This window comes from Schistocerca gregaria, chromosome 5 (genome assembly GCF_023897955.1).
Source record: "Schistocerca gregaria isolate iqSchGreg1 chromosome 5, iqSchGreg1.2, whole genome shotgun sequence".
Lineage (NCBI taxonomy): Eukaryota > Metazoa > Arthropoda > Insecta > Orthoptera > Acrididae > Schistocerca > Schistocerca gregaria.
This window is the reverse complement of record NC_064924.1, coordinates 609,815,686-609,830,735: the sequence shown is the minus strand read 5'-3', so window position 1 is coordinate 609,830,735 and position 15,050 is coordinate 609,815,686. Positions and strand designations below refer to the sequence as shown.

Sequence of the window (15,050 nt, the reverse complement as noted above, 5' to 3'; positions counted from 1 at the left end):
TTCTCTTATTGTTCTTCCTCGAACCCTTTTCCATGGCGATTCGTCGTCTTTTTCTTGGGGTAAAAACAATGCAGCACAGGCATAATAATTTGTAATTTATATCTAGAGTCGACACACAGATTTTGAGTTGAAATTTTTGTATGTCAGTCACTTGTGGTGCCACAGTCACATTGTGTATGATGGTTTGATCTCTTCCTCTAGTGAGCACCGTTAGGTGGGACAGTATGAGGGGTAAACAACAGCATGACAGATGGGGCAGAAGTGGAAGAACATTTTTTACATATACTGCAGATTATACGTAAACTGAAGCAGAAAGAAAAATTATGCCAAATTATGTAAGAGAAGTAGAGAAAAAAGTGTGAGTGAACAATATAAATTTTATAAAGCACATAGTAAAGGAAATAATTCCAAAAAACTTATGAGTAGTTGGCGTTTTTCACTAAGTAACGATTGTATCCTAGACACTATAGTACAAATAATGGAAAACCCGTGTCTTCTTGCTCGCTAGACAGAAATGCCAATCGTTACACCACTGCAGTATGCTTTCATTCGAAAGGAAGTACGGTTCGCTTTATGTCTCGCGCACCAGTCACTCCGATGCGGACAGAGGCGGTTATTTCCCGGTGGCCGTTCATCGCCACTAATTGAGCTCCAGAGGGCGGCCAAAGAACTAGCGCCGGAAACTGACGCGCGTTGCGTTATGAGCGGCGCGAGTGAATGACAGGGGGGGCCGACACACGCAGTGCGTGATGCACTGCCGACGCGAATTACACGCGGGCATTAATCACGCACGGCGTGCACATTATTGGCGCGCCCCACATCTGCCACACGGTGCTAGCCGCGTGAGTGGGAAAGTCGAGATTGCCAAGCGGTACCCTACACAGCGGTATTGTACGAGCAGATCACCTTCCTGCAACTAATACGTCCTACACTAAGTCTCTTATAAATTGCCACCAATACGAGAGATCGCTACCAGGTGTAGAAGTATGAAATCGGAATTTCCCTATAGATGCAGCTGGCCGTCAATGTGTAGAGCCCGAGAGACCGCGCCTGTAGCGCTATCTGCTTCCTGCAACGGCTGACGACGAATTTCAATATGCAGTAACCCAAGTTCCATACATCGGTATGTGCTTCCAATCCGTAAACATGTCGAGTTATGTGCCTGGGAACTACGATTTACGGAAAGCATTGGTTTTCTGTCATAATTTGAAGATTTGAATCAAATACCTGTCGAAGCTTTTGGCGAACATGCTCTTGACAAATCACAGTGTTTCGAGTGGTTCAAAGAATTCAGAAATCTGACGTGAGAAAAGACGAACGCGGGAACCACGGAAAAATTCGAAGACAAAGAATTTCAGGCCTCACTGGATGAAGATGATACTCAAACTCAACATAAACTCACGGTACAACTTAGTTGACACAGGAAGCCGTTTCTCTTCGGTAGAAAGGGGTTCGCAGCTCGTGATCTAATTGATACTTCTGGATCACGGGATCCCGGGATCGATTCCCGGCCGGATTGGGGTTTTCTCTGACCGGGGACTGGGTGTTTGTGTTATCATCATTTCATCACCATCATTAATGACAGTGGCTAGATTGGATTGTGTAAAAATTGGTCAGTGTAAAAATTGGAACTTTGTACGTCCGCTGATGACCTTGCAGATGAACGCCCCGCAAAGAAAACTTCGTCATCATCATCATCATCGTAGTCGGTTGAAAGGTGTAGAAAGTGGAGAAATGGGTTCTGTATGAACTGAATGGAAATGAAAGTTTGGCGTCATTGGCCGGGAGGCACCTTACAGGGCAGGTCCAGCCGCCTTGGTGCAGGTCTTATTACATTCGACACCACATTGGGCGACATGCGCTCCGGTTGGGGATGAAATGATGATGAAGACACCCAGTTCCTGAGCAGAGAAAATCCCCGACTCAGCCGAGAATCGAACCCGGGCCCCTTAGTACGGCAGTCTGTCGCGCTGACCATTCAGCTATCGGGGCGAACTATGAATTGAATGACAGACAGCAAGCAAATCGAAAGACCACATGTGAAATGCTCCTCGCCAGATACCAAAGAATTTCGTTTATCCATCGAATTGCGACAGGTGCTGAAAAATAGATATATTTTGAGAATCCTAAGCCCCGTAAATCATGGATGAATCTAGACAAACACTTGACATCCAATGCAAGACCAAATTGCTTGGTAAAGAAGGCAATGGTCTGTGTTTGGTGGGATCTGAAGGGTGTCAGCTATTACGAGTTGTTAAAAGCTGTTGAAACAGTTAGCACTGATCGTTGCCAGCAGCAAATGATCGATTTAAATCGATCATTACGTGATAAACGACCGGGAAAAGGCAACACAAAGTCATATTGCTCCATGATAATGCCCTATCACAGCAAAACTGTCCAGGGAAACGATCGAGGCTTTCAGTTGGGAGATACTAGGGCATGCGCTCCGTCCCATTATCGTCTATTTTCATCACTGGGAAACGCTATCGCTGAATAACGCTTCAGTTCGTATGAAAATGTACGAAAACGGCGTCCTGACTGGTTCGCTTCAAAAGAAGCACTGTTTTCTGGCACGGCATTCATAGCCTGCCGGAGAGCTGGGAGAAATGTATATATAACAATGAAAATTATTTTGAATAAACCGTTGTTTTTAAGTTTGAAACAACAGACATTTAATTATTGCAACCAAATTTCGGTTTCATACTTCTGCATCCGGTACATACGCAGAGAGCACAGCTGCGTATGAGGTTGAACGAAATACAATTCGTCCGCTGTTTTCGAAAGAAAATCACTATTCTCGTGAATACAATATCAGATAAATATAAAATATGGAGCAGAATGTAGTGTAGTTAACAAAGCTTCCGGTTTGACTGGAAACTATAGAGAATTGAAGTTGAAAATGGCAGTATAATTCTAAAAGTTGAAAATGGGGGCATAATTCTCATCTTCCATGTACACTCCAGAAGTAATTAATTACCAAAATTATATATCTGCAGCTGACACAGTGATCACGTGTCCCAGAACGTATGTGCTTAGAGCACGGACCGCTGCGAGACGAGCGTCAAGAGACTCAGTGACGTTCTGTTCTGGAAGCAACACACTGGGATGTGCAGTCATGCCGACTACAGCGCAGTGGCCAGCTGTGTTAGGTTTCTCGGTAGGGGGTCCCTGGCCAGAACAGTCCCATGGAGATGGTTCCACAGATCCGCGACTGGGGGGGGGGGGGGGGGGGGAAATTTGTTGGCCAGTGGAGAACACAAACTCATCCTGGCTATTAAATAGGCTGGCTACTAAAGAGAACGAGACCATCCTGACCAAAAGCACACAAGTAGCTAATGTATTTAACAACCATTTCATAAGTGTGGTTGAGAACAGTTCAAAAGCAAAGGCCAGGCAGTATAGGGAAGAGCCTGTTTTGAAAACATTTAGTCAGATTTTCACCTAATAACCTCTTGCGAAGTAAGTAAAATTATTAAATCTTTGAAAAATAAATGTTCTCTTGGAGTAGATGACATCTCTAACAAGTTATTAAAACAATGTGGAGCAATTAGAGCTAATGTTTTGAGTCACATATGTAATGCATCACTGACTCAGGGTATTTTTCCAGACAGGTTAAAATATGCCACTGTCAGGCCTCTCTACAAAAAGGGGGAAACCACAGATGTCAATAATCACCGGCCAGTATCCTTGCTTACATCATTTCCAAAAATCTTTGAGAAAGTAATGTACTCAAGAGTGGTTAGCCATCCCAAAAGTAATGGGATACTTAGTAAATCACAGTTTGGATTTCAGAAATGCTGTTCCACTGAGACAGCAATATACAATTCCACTGTCCACGTAATAGAGTCTTTAAATAGTAAAATGTCACCAGCAGGAATATTCTGTTAGTTATCCAAAGCAACTGATTGTGTGAACCATGACATTATGTAAGAGAAATTACAATTGTATGGTATAAATGGAACAGCATAACAGCATATGAGTGGTTTAAGTCATATCTACAGAACAGGAAGCAAAACGTTTCCTTATATGGGTCAAGAGATTTAAATAAGTTTGCCACTTCATCTAACTGGGGTGAAATTACATTAGGTCTTCCACAGGGTTCAATCATTGGTCCCCTTCAGTTCTCGAAATATGTGAACGACCTCCCTTACTATCTGAAAATGGAAGCTGAACTGAGACTGTTTGATGATGATACATCATCCAATTGAAAATGATACAAATAAGGTCTTCGGAAAAGGCATGAATTGGTTTTCTGCAGATGGGCTTGCTCTAAACTTTGAGAAAACACATTACATCCAATTTTGTGCTGCAAAAAGTACGGTTCCTTCAATAAATATAACACATCAACAAAAGTCAATTGACAGGTTAGAGCATACTAAGATTATGTGCGTACATATAGATGAGAATCTTAATTGCAAAATTCATGTGTTGTATCTTCTAAAGCGACTAGGTTCAGCAACTTTTGCAATCAGAATAATTGGCTATTTTGAGGATATGGAAATTAGTAAGCTAACATACTTTGAATAACTTCACTCTCTGATGACATAAGGAATAATATTTTGTGGTAACTCAACAGTTAGAGAAAAAGTATTCACTGGTCAAAAGAAAGTGGTTAGCATAGTGTGTGGGGTTCATAGTCGCACACCTTGTAGGCATATTTTTAAAAGATTGGGAATTTTTACAACAGCCTCAAAGAACATTTACTCATTGATGAAATTTTTTCTCAACAACATGGATCAGTTTAAAAACAACAGTGACATTTGTGATTATAATGCCAGAATAACGAAAGACTTACACTATCTTCTACGCAACCTATTCGCTACTGGTTGGGCTACCCGTTGTTGCGGGTGTACAAAACAAGACACGCAGTGGGTTCGAATGTCAGTTTCTCATCAGTGACGAAAAAACGAACCGAAAAAGTAGTGCAGTGAGTGAATAAAAAACAAAGAGTGAATTGTGAGTACTCAAAGTGATACTGTGACTGAATGTAAATCTAAAATAAAGTGTGAAAAGTGTGTTAAGTGTACTTAGTGTATTTGTTAATAAAAAGTTGATTTGATAATTATTTTAGACAATTGCCGAACGTGAAAGCGGAGACGATCTGGCAAGTTCTGAAGCAATACGGCGAAAACAAAAATAACAGCGAAGAAACGAAAAACTCGAAATGCGTGACCCTCGAAGCCGAAATGTAAAGTACCAAGTACAAAGGACATACACTATTAGTCCACAGAATACCACTGATACCTACTGAACTGCCAGTCCAATTTAAAAGACTACAACTTCCAAACAAATTGGCTTGCAGATTTACAATTAACAGAGCCCAAGGACAAACTTTAAAAATTGCGGCATCAACCTCAAAGACTCCTGCTACTATCCCTATCAATTACACGTAAGGTGTTCTCGAAAAGGAAATTCGAAAAATTTGTACATATATACTCTGGATAACGAAATGAAAAATGTTGTTTATAAATAATTATTGTAAATAGATATATGTTTTCAACAAATATTTTTACCTCTCATATTTCAACAAGAAAAAAAACTTTAAAACGCTTACACTACAGACACTCGGCAGTAGCACTTTATGTATATTGGTCTCTCTAAAAACATTGGTGGAAGGGCGAAAGACGATAATTCAATTTGGCGTACAACATTTATGAGTCAGATAACATACCATCTGTAGCGTCCTGCCCACTCGTGTCATACAGGGTGCCTAAAGGATGATGCGTTCTCGGAATACTGTATAACAATTCATTCAAATAACATTCGTAGTTATATTTCAATAAAACAGATTGACAGCACTTCCCTTTGTCTTTAGAACAAGTGTCGCAAGCAACGGGTGACATGCATACATAATTCAGAGTCCTTTGTAATACACAATGTTCACGCAAGTTTTACACACAGTTTGTGGATCACTAGTAACTGCTATCGTAGCGTTCTCTGTTTGGCCTGTCCGTATATAGTCCCGATACTGAGCGAATACTGAGCGGCTGCTGCTGGCAGAAGCGGCGCTTATACAGGGTGGTCCACTGATAGTGACCGGACCAAATATCTCACGAAATAAGCGTCGAACGTAAAAAGTATAAAGAACGAAACTTGCCTAGCTTGAAGGGGGAAACCAGATGGCGCTATGGTTGGACCTCTAGGTGGCGCTGCCATAGGTCAAACGGATATCAACTGCGGTTTTTTTAAAGAGGAACCCCCATTTTATTACATATTCGTGTAGTAGCAAAGAAATATGAATGTTTTAGTTGGACTACTTTTTTCGATTTGTGATAGATGGCGCTGTAATAGTCACAAACATATGGCTCACAATTTTAGACGAACAGATGGTAACAGGTAGGTTTTTTAAAAATTAAAATACAGAACGTATGTATGGTTGAGCATTTTTCTTCAATGTGATACATGTACCTTTGTGAACTTATCATTTCTGATGACAAATGCTGTTACAGCGTGATTACCCGTGAATACAACATTAATGCAATAAATGCTCAAAATCATGTCCTTCTATGCATTTGGCAATGCGTGTAACGACATTCCTCTCAACAGTGAGTAGTTCGCCTTCAGTAATGTTCGCCCATGCATTGACTATGCGCTGACGCAAGTTGTGAGGCGTTGTTGGTGGATCACCATAGCAAATATTCTTCAACTTTCCCCACAGAAAGAAATCCGCGGACGTCAGATCCGGTGAACGTGCGGGCCATGTTACGGTGCTTCGACGACCAATCCACCTGTCATGAAATATGCTGTTCAATACCGCCTGAAAGACTCGTGAGCTATGTGAAGGACATCAATCATGTTGGAAGTACATCGCCATTCTGTCTTGCAGTGAAACGTCTTGTAGTAACATCGGTAGAACATTACGTACGAAGTCAGCATATATGGCACAAGTTAGGTTTCCATCGATAAAATGGGGGCCAATTATCCTTCCTCCCATAATGCCGCACCATACATTAACCCGCCAAGGTCGCTGATGTTCCACTTGTCGCAGCCATCGTGGATTTTTCGTGGCCCGATAGTGCCTATTATGCTGGTTTACGCTACCGCTGTTGCTGAATGTCGCCTCGTTGCTAAATAGAGCGCCCTTCAAAAAATCTGTTATCGTCCCGTAATATATCTTGTGCCCAGTGGCAGAACTGTACACGAGTTTCAAAGTCATCGCCATGCAATACCGGGTGCATAGAAATATGGTACGCGTGCAATCGATGTCGATGTAGCATTCTCAACACCGACGTTTCTGAAATTTCGGATCCTCGCGCTATTTGCCTGCTACTGATGTGCGGATTAGCAGCGACAGCAACTAAAACACCTACTTTGGCATCATCATGTGTTGCAGGTCGTGGTTACGTTTCACAGGTGGCTGAACGCTTTGTTTCCTTAAATAACATAACTATCCGGCGAACGGTCCGGACACTTAGATGATGTCGTACTGGATATCGAGCAGCATACATAGCACACGCCCGTTGGGCATTTTGATCACAATAGCCATACAACACGATATCGACCATTTCAGAAATTGATAAATGGTCCATTTTAAAAGGGGTAATGTATCATGAAGCAAATACCGTCCGCACTGGCGGAATGTTGCGTTATACCACGTACTTATACGTTTGTGACTATTACAGCGCCATCTGTCACAAAGCGAAAAAAGTGGTCCAACAGTGTTAAAAGGTGCAATATGTTCGAAATTATGAGAAAAAAGGGTTAAACTACAGGGAAAGATGGATCATATGTAATATGGACAAGTGGCAAGAAGGAACAATCGCCGGCCGCTGTGGCCGAGCGGGTCTAGGCATTTCAGTCCGGAAGCATGCTGCTGCTACGATCGCAGGTTCGAATCCTGCCTCGGGCATGGATGTCTGTGACGTCCTTAGGTTAGTTAGGTTTAAGTAGTTCTACGTCTAGGGGACTGATGACCAAAGATGTTACGTCCCATAGTGCTTAGAGCCATCTGTACGAAGGAACAATCAGAGTGGAAGACCAAGAACGAAGTGCTAGGACTAAGAAGCGTGTAAGACAGGAATGTAGTCTTCCGCAACTACTGATCAATGTATATATCGAGGAACAGAAGTAAAAGAAAGGTTCAAGAGTGGAAATAAAATTCAAGGTGAAAGTATATCACAGATAAGATTCGCTGATGACATTGCTATCCTCAGTAAAAGTGAAGAAGCATAACAGGATGTGTTGAATCGAATGAGAAGTCTTATAAGTATAGAATATGGATTAAGAATAAATGAATTAAACGAAAGTGAAGGTAAGGAGAAGTAGGAGAAATGAAAACTGCGAGAAACTTAACATCAAGATTGGTGATCACGAGATAGATGTAATTAAGGACTTCTGCTACCCAGACAGCAAAATAACACATGAAGGACACAGCAAGGAGGACATCAAAAGCAAACTAGCACTTTTCTGTTCCCACTCACAAATTTATTTTATTCAAATTGAACACGGCGCATTTCGGGAAATGATTCCCATTTTCAAGTATGTTTTATCTTTGTAATAAGTCTATTTAACGTAATGTTTTCTATGTGTAAGGTTTTGCTTTGTTCTGTTGACTTTTATTGCATTATTTCAAATACACGCAATTTTCAGTTAGTTGTCGATTTTTACGAATAATTAGTGGGGAAACTTGGAAAAAACTTACCGTTTTCTTATGACCCATTTGTGCAGATTCACACACATGTTAAACATCGCACAGAACTTTCAGTGCACAGTATTTGCCTAGAATAAATACTTTGCACTGAAGTTTGTTTGCGATGTTTAATATATGTGCACAAATGAGCCATAAGAAAACTGTAAATAAAACTTTTTTTCCAAATTTCGCTACTACTTACATATAAAAATAGATAACCAACTAAAAATTGCGCGTTTTTATATGTTGCAGTAAAGTCAACAAAACAAAGCAAAAACCGAAACATCGAAAACATTACGTTAAAATGGCACAGCAAAAAGGAAAAACACACTTGAATGTGTGAATCATTTCCCGAACTGCGTCGTAAACAATAGGAATAAAAAACAGTGACCGGTAGCAGAAAAGTTAAAAAACAAACCCACTGGAGTCTATATATAAGGACTATAAAAAAGTTCCCTGATTTTTCCCGGGTCTACTGGTTAATAACGCACTTTTTCCCATGTTAAAATACACTTCTTCCAAGGCTAAAATCACTTTTCCCATGAAAAGCGACAGTGCACTTTCCCTCGGAGATGTTGATATATAGTCCGCAGCTCGTGGTCGTGCGGTAGCGTTCCCGGCGGGGTCAGGGATTTTCTCGGTCTCGTGATGACTGGGTGTTATGTGATGTCCTTAGGTTAATTAGGTTTAAGTAGTTCTAGGGGACTGATGACCATGGATGTTAAGTCCCATAGTGCTCAGAACCATTTGAACCATTTTGTTGATATATAAAACCTTTGAATGGTAAGGTTTTTATGCACCAGCGTAGAGATTCCCAGCACTTTAGATTATGAAATTCGGCAAACGAGGAAAAAAAAAAAACAAAAAAAGAAAAAGAAACTAGTTTTGGGAAGATCTTTGATGTGCACCAATATGTACTCTGCATATTTTTGTATTACGGAAGTGTAAATTCGAATTTCACCAAACACAGAACGTTTGTTTCCGAAGCATTCAAATGGCGATTGCAATGCGTATTGGTAAGCCAATCACAGCTTATGTCACGTGATCTCACCACCCAATGACAGCAGATATTCAGAGCAATAGGATACTTGATGTAGTCAGCCAATAGCAACATTGCTCTTAACTAGCGTGAATATACAAACAGGAAAAGTTAACGGTTTAAATTAATGTACGTAGTGTAGCTACAAGAAAAGTTACGTTTTCACATATAATACTGGTCTTGAAAATTAATAAGCTACAAGAAAAGATGAGATAACACATATAGGCTAATATTGGTCTTTTTAACGTGTTACATTTTAAGATGCGTTATACAAATGTGGCAGTAAAATTTTAAACAGTCACATTAACGTCTGATCGTTTGGGCTCGAAATTATTCTAAGTGATTGGTACTCAAAGGGTTAAGTTTTAAATGATAGTCAAACGCTCTGTGATGTAAGAAATTCACTGCACATTCTCAATTGTAACATAATTCATTTTACGTAAAAGGAAATTTCCTTTGAAAATATCTCGTTTCAAAGAACCATTCTTAGTATTTTCCCGCTACTTCTTAGACATGGGTTAGTTTCAGCAGCTGCCAGGGAGCGTCAGGAAACAGGCGTTACTTCGAGTGGGCAGCTTCGATGAGGTAAGAAGCCCGTATGTTCGTACACATATAGCATTAAGAGATCTTACTTGATGTCATAAAAGAAACAGGACACCAGAGGATACTACAAGAGTATAACAATTTCGTAAACCATACTAAAATGCGTAATTTGTCTTCAAGGACACATTCATATGTCCAAATTCACATGAAGTAGCCCTAAACTGATATTCAGATTTTCAGCACGCTTTTCGGGATGCAAATTTTCGTAGACTACCAGTACTATATTGTTCCATATTTGGTTCTTTATTATGGCATAATTCCATACGTGCCAGAAGATAAAAACGTGCTCTTGAAATTGAACGACTGGCTCACTTCAAACCCAGACAGGTCTGGACTAATGTCGGACCGAACCAAGTAACCCCCTGGTTTCAACCAACCCAGAAAAATCTGGACATCACTTAACTGGATAAGAACCCAATACGGCAGATTTCAGTTTTGGAAGCACAAGTGGAAGTTTGCTGATAGCCGTTTCTGCGACTGTGCAGACGCGTCTCAGACCATCAGCCACATCGGTATGGATTGCCCAATTCTCAGGTTCAATGGTTCAATGGAGGAGATCGATCACGCCAGTGGGGAAGCTGTGGAGTGGTTACGGACACTGGACATACATCTGTAATAATAGTTATGTTACCCGTCGATCGAGGTCTAAACCTGTATATGTTTGTAAACATGTAAATAATTGTGTATATGTGGTAATGCAAGACTGATCCTTGTTTAGATGTGCACTTAGGTCAAGGATCGATCCAAGATGACTCCTAGATCAAGATTTAAATGAGAGTGAAGTGGTGATATAATCCGTGCACTAGTGATGGAGCACAGTATCTCCGACGTAGCGAGGAAGTGGAGATTTTCCCGAACGACCATTTCATCAGTAATCCGGTAAAGCACCAAATCTCCGACATCGTAAAATTGCTGAGACCTTAAGCATCTCAGCAGAGTGATTGCATAATATCCTTCATGAGAATTGAATCTTTGGCTTTCTGTGATGAAATCTTCAACAAATGGGGGAGTGGTAGTTGCTGTGAACAAGCATTTTTTTCGGATGCGATCACTAGATAGAGCTTATCTCCTTCAGTAGAGGCTGCGTCGAGACCAAACAAACATTTTTCCCTGCTTTTTCAGCCAGACCTGTCAAGTCACCCTCGCCCGCCAGTCAAGACGACACGTTTGCCGTGTGTGTAATACGAGGCGACGCTGAGAAGTGACTGACCTGATGGTGGCGGCGCCGGTGCCGAGGTCGAAGGCGAACTCGAGGTGTCCGCCGGTCATGTAGACGGCCATGAAGTCGCCCACGCCGTCGGCGCGGTGTCCGTTGTAGAGCAGCACGCCGTCGGGCGCCGCCGGCTTCAGCGTGATCTGCAGGTCCAGCCACGAGAGCGCAGACCCGCCCAGGCCAGGGTACCGCAGGTAGCTCGACCCGTTGAACGCCGGCACCTGGGGACAGCGGAAAGAGGGTGACGTCACTGCACCTGTCATTTGGTGTGGCTCACACGTGGGCTGCCGATGCATGATGCAACTTCGCAACTACGTCCCGTAGTACTACTATATCTACGTCTCGCCCTCTGCCTTTCATTTACTCCAATATTTTGAATATGGCTTCACTGCAGCAACGGTTACAGAACAGCTGATGTAATAGACAACCAACCATTACCATGGTTTCGGCTGATTTTAACCCGTCTTTCTCAGAAGAACAAAGAGACTTCACATTAGCTATCAGGCAGCAAAGCTGTCTCCACATGACATGTGACGGCAACTGGTATACAGATGCGTATTCACATACAGAGATACGTAAACAGGCAGAATACGGCACTGCGGTCGGCAACGCCTATATAAAACAAGTATCTGGCGCCGTAGTTAGATCGGTCACTGCTGCTACAATGGCAGGACATCAAGATTTAAGTGAGTTTGAAGTGGTGTTACAATCGGTGCACGAGCGATGGGACAAGGCATCTACGACGTAGCGAGGAATTGGGGATTTTCCCGAACGAGCATTTCACGAGTATACCGTGAATATCAGGAATCCGGAAAACATCAAATCTCCGACATCGTTGCGGCAGGAAAAAGATCCTGCAAGGATGGGTCAAACGACGACTGAAAAGAATCGTTCAACGTGACAGAAGTGCAACCCTTCCACAATCTGTTACAGATTTCAATGCTGGGTCAATAACAAGTGTCAGCGTACGAACAATTCAGCGAAACATCATCGATACCGACTTTCTGACCTGGAGGCCCACTCGTGTACCCTTGATGACTGCAAGACGCAAATCTTTACGTCTCGCCTGGGCCCATCAACACCGACATATTACTCTTGATTATTGGAAACATATGGCCTGGTCGGACGAGCCTCGTTTCAAATTGTATCGTGCGGATAGACGTGTGCAGGTATGGAGACAACCTCATGAATCCATGGACCCTGCATGTTAGCAGGGGACTGTTCAAGCTGGTGGAGGCTCTGTAAAGGTGTGGGGCGTGTTCATTTGGAGTGATATGGAACTCCTAACAGCCAAGGTACGGCTCTTACAGATGACACGTACGTAAGTATCCTGTCTGATCACCTGCATTCATCCATGTCCACTGTGCATTCCGAATTCCAACAGGACATTGCGACACCTCACACATCCCATTGCTACAGAGTGGCTCCAGGAACACACTTCTCAGTTTAAACACTTCCGATGGTCATCAAACTCCACGGACAAACATGAGTTTCTGATAAATGTGTTGAGAACCTTGATGTTTTTTATAAAACAATAAATTTAACTGTTTATATGAACATTATCAGTATTTCATTTCCGCTTGCATTCAGAGAGAAATTGGAACGCTCTCGAACGAATTTCAGTAGACCCTCCCTAAGCTGCAAAGCACACAGGATGGCCATGTCGAAGGGGAATCCACGTAGAGGTCTGCAATGCGAAATCTCCATACATCACGAACCTCGGGAGAAAGTATCTGTAGTTTCTTACACTTCATTTTAAGAACTATTTATCTTATTAATATAAGAAAGAAGGTAAAGTAAGACAGAACCTAATGATTTAGATGGCTCAGTTGCATTCACTATGTTTCCATTCATCTGCAAAATTAAATGTGTCTAATGCTACTCAAAGCGCGGAAGCATTACGTTTATCGGAGAGGTGCGTCAGTGGCGGTGTTGGCCCTGTGAGTCGTCACTCACTGCCCTTAAGGTAGGTCACGTATATGAACGCTGTACCGCTGCCCTGAAATTTTTCATTTCGGGGCTAAATTAATACTTTCGGAGAACTAACTCATTCGGACATTGCTCTAAGCATCTGAAGAGTGACAGGTTATCAATTCCGCACCAATTATACGTAATTAATGTGCAGTGTGGCATGTGACTACTGATTGCTTGGATACAATTTTTGATAGCGATGATCCCTAGAACGACAGCAGGTCCGCGTCCTCGAATCAAAATGCTGTTTCAACATAACTTGTAAGTGGTTCGAGTACCTGATATCGTATATGCGAGAACTTCTGATGTTTCCTCACGATGGTTCAAGCACGCAAATGGCGAACTGGTGGCGCGTTCGAAGTATTAAGGCCGGATCTTCTGCTACATCTTTATAATGATCAGGAGTGCGGGCGTTTCTTTTAGAACATTTGTTTGAAGACCCGCATGGCAGAACGTTTCCTTATACACTATTTTGCAGTTTTATACATTCCCTAAATTCAAATGTGTTTGTCATAATTCTCTTAGATTCTATAGACGGCTAACGAATGGATCGTTAATTTCCGGAGTGAATACCTAATTTGCATTAAACATAGTGATTAACATAATTTATTCAAGTGTATTTAATGACACGCAACGAAAGGTATTCTTCAGATACATATGTCATTATAAAACTAGTAGCTCATTTAGTTTCAATCTTCCAATTAGAAGCTCTCCGGTTACACTCAAGCCACCTCATTTTACTAAGGTAACATTATGTAGTAACGATGGGGAAGAGTAGGATTACCCTTGAGCGCGGAATCGACGACGCGCCAATATCTCTGGGTCTGACGCGCTCACGGCAGATTTAGATTTTATTGACAGAGAAACATTCTTCCATTTAAAGAGATATTAAGGTGGAATTAATCAGTATTTTGCAGCATCCCTATAAGACTTCTAACTTCCAATGAATGTGAAATACTTGTGATACTTACTAACTTTATGACAAAAATCTTAAAAGCTGCATGGGACTTAATTACAGAACATTCGCCTTTCGGTACCTCATCACGCAACAAGGTTTATAACAACCCACACCTATCACCCGATATAGTCATAACTGCCCAGCGCTTGGGCGACACGGTGCATCGTGGCTCTGGGTCGTATTTCACATTACTGTCGTCGCCATTCCATTTTAATGCAGATTCATTGCATGACGAAAGTGGTACCAACAGGTCAAGTGTCCTTTCACCGCTAACGTAAGCCGTAGTAGTGACACGGGGTGCAAGTACGTTTCAGTCGATCGTATAGAATCAGCGCAGTAACATCGGATCGACGTGGAGACGTAACACAATGGCAGAGTGGAGCTACTGCGTTTGGTAATGCCCTAGCCCACGCAGTGAATGAAGTTATCCGATTTGTTAGTACTGAGTGGTTGCAACTAAAATTTAGCTACTCACAGAGGTCCATTGTCGGCTGTAATTAACGCATGGCAGCGAATTTAAGTAGATGAGCTAATGTGTTAATGTGTAACTGATTTACGCTATAAAGCAAATTAGTTCCAGCAGTGGCCGCCATGTGCAAATCTGGCGCTGTACACTGTCTGTATGACGGTGTGACAT

At 41.9% G+C, this 15,050-nt stretch overlaps 1 protein-coding gene across 1 annotated transcript in view; it reads right to left on the bottom strand.

Moving 5' to 3' along the window:
- The window catches only part of LOC126272589 (pikachurin-like), an 887,807-nt gene that overhangs the window by 70,191 nt on the left and 802,566 nt on the right, over positions 1-15,050 (bottom strand). Inside the window, exon 8 of the mRNA XM_049975515.1 lies at positions 11,482-11,705. Within this exon, the coding sequence (XP_049831472.1) occupies positions 11,482-11,705 (224 nt within the window). The remainder of the gene's footprint in view (positions 1-11,481; positions 11,706-15,050) is intronic.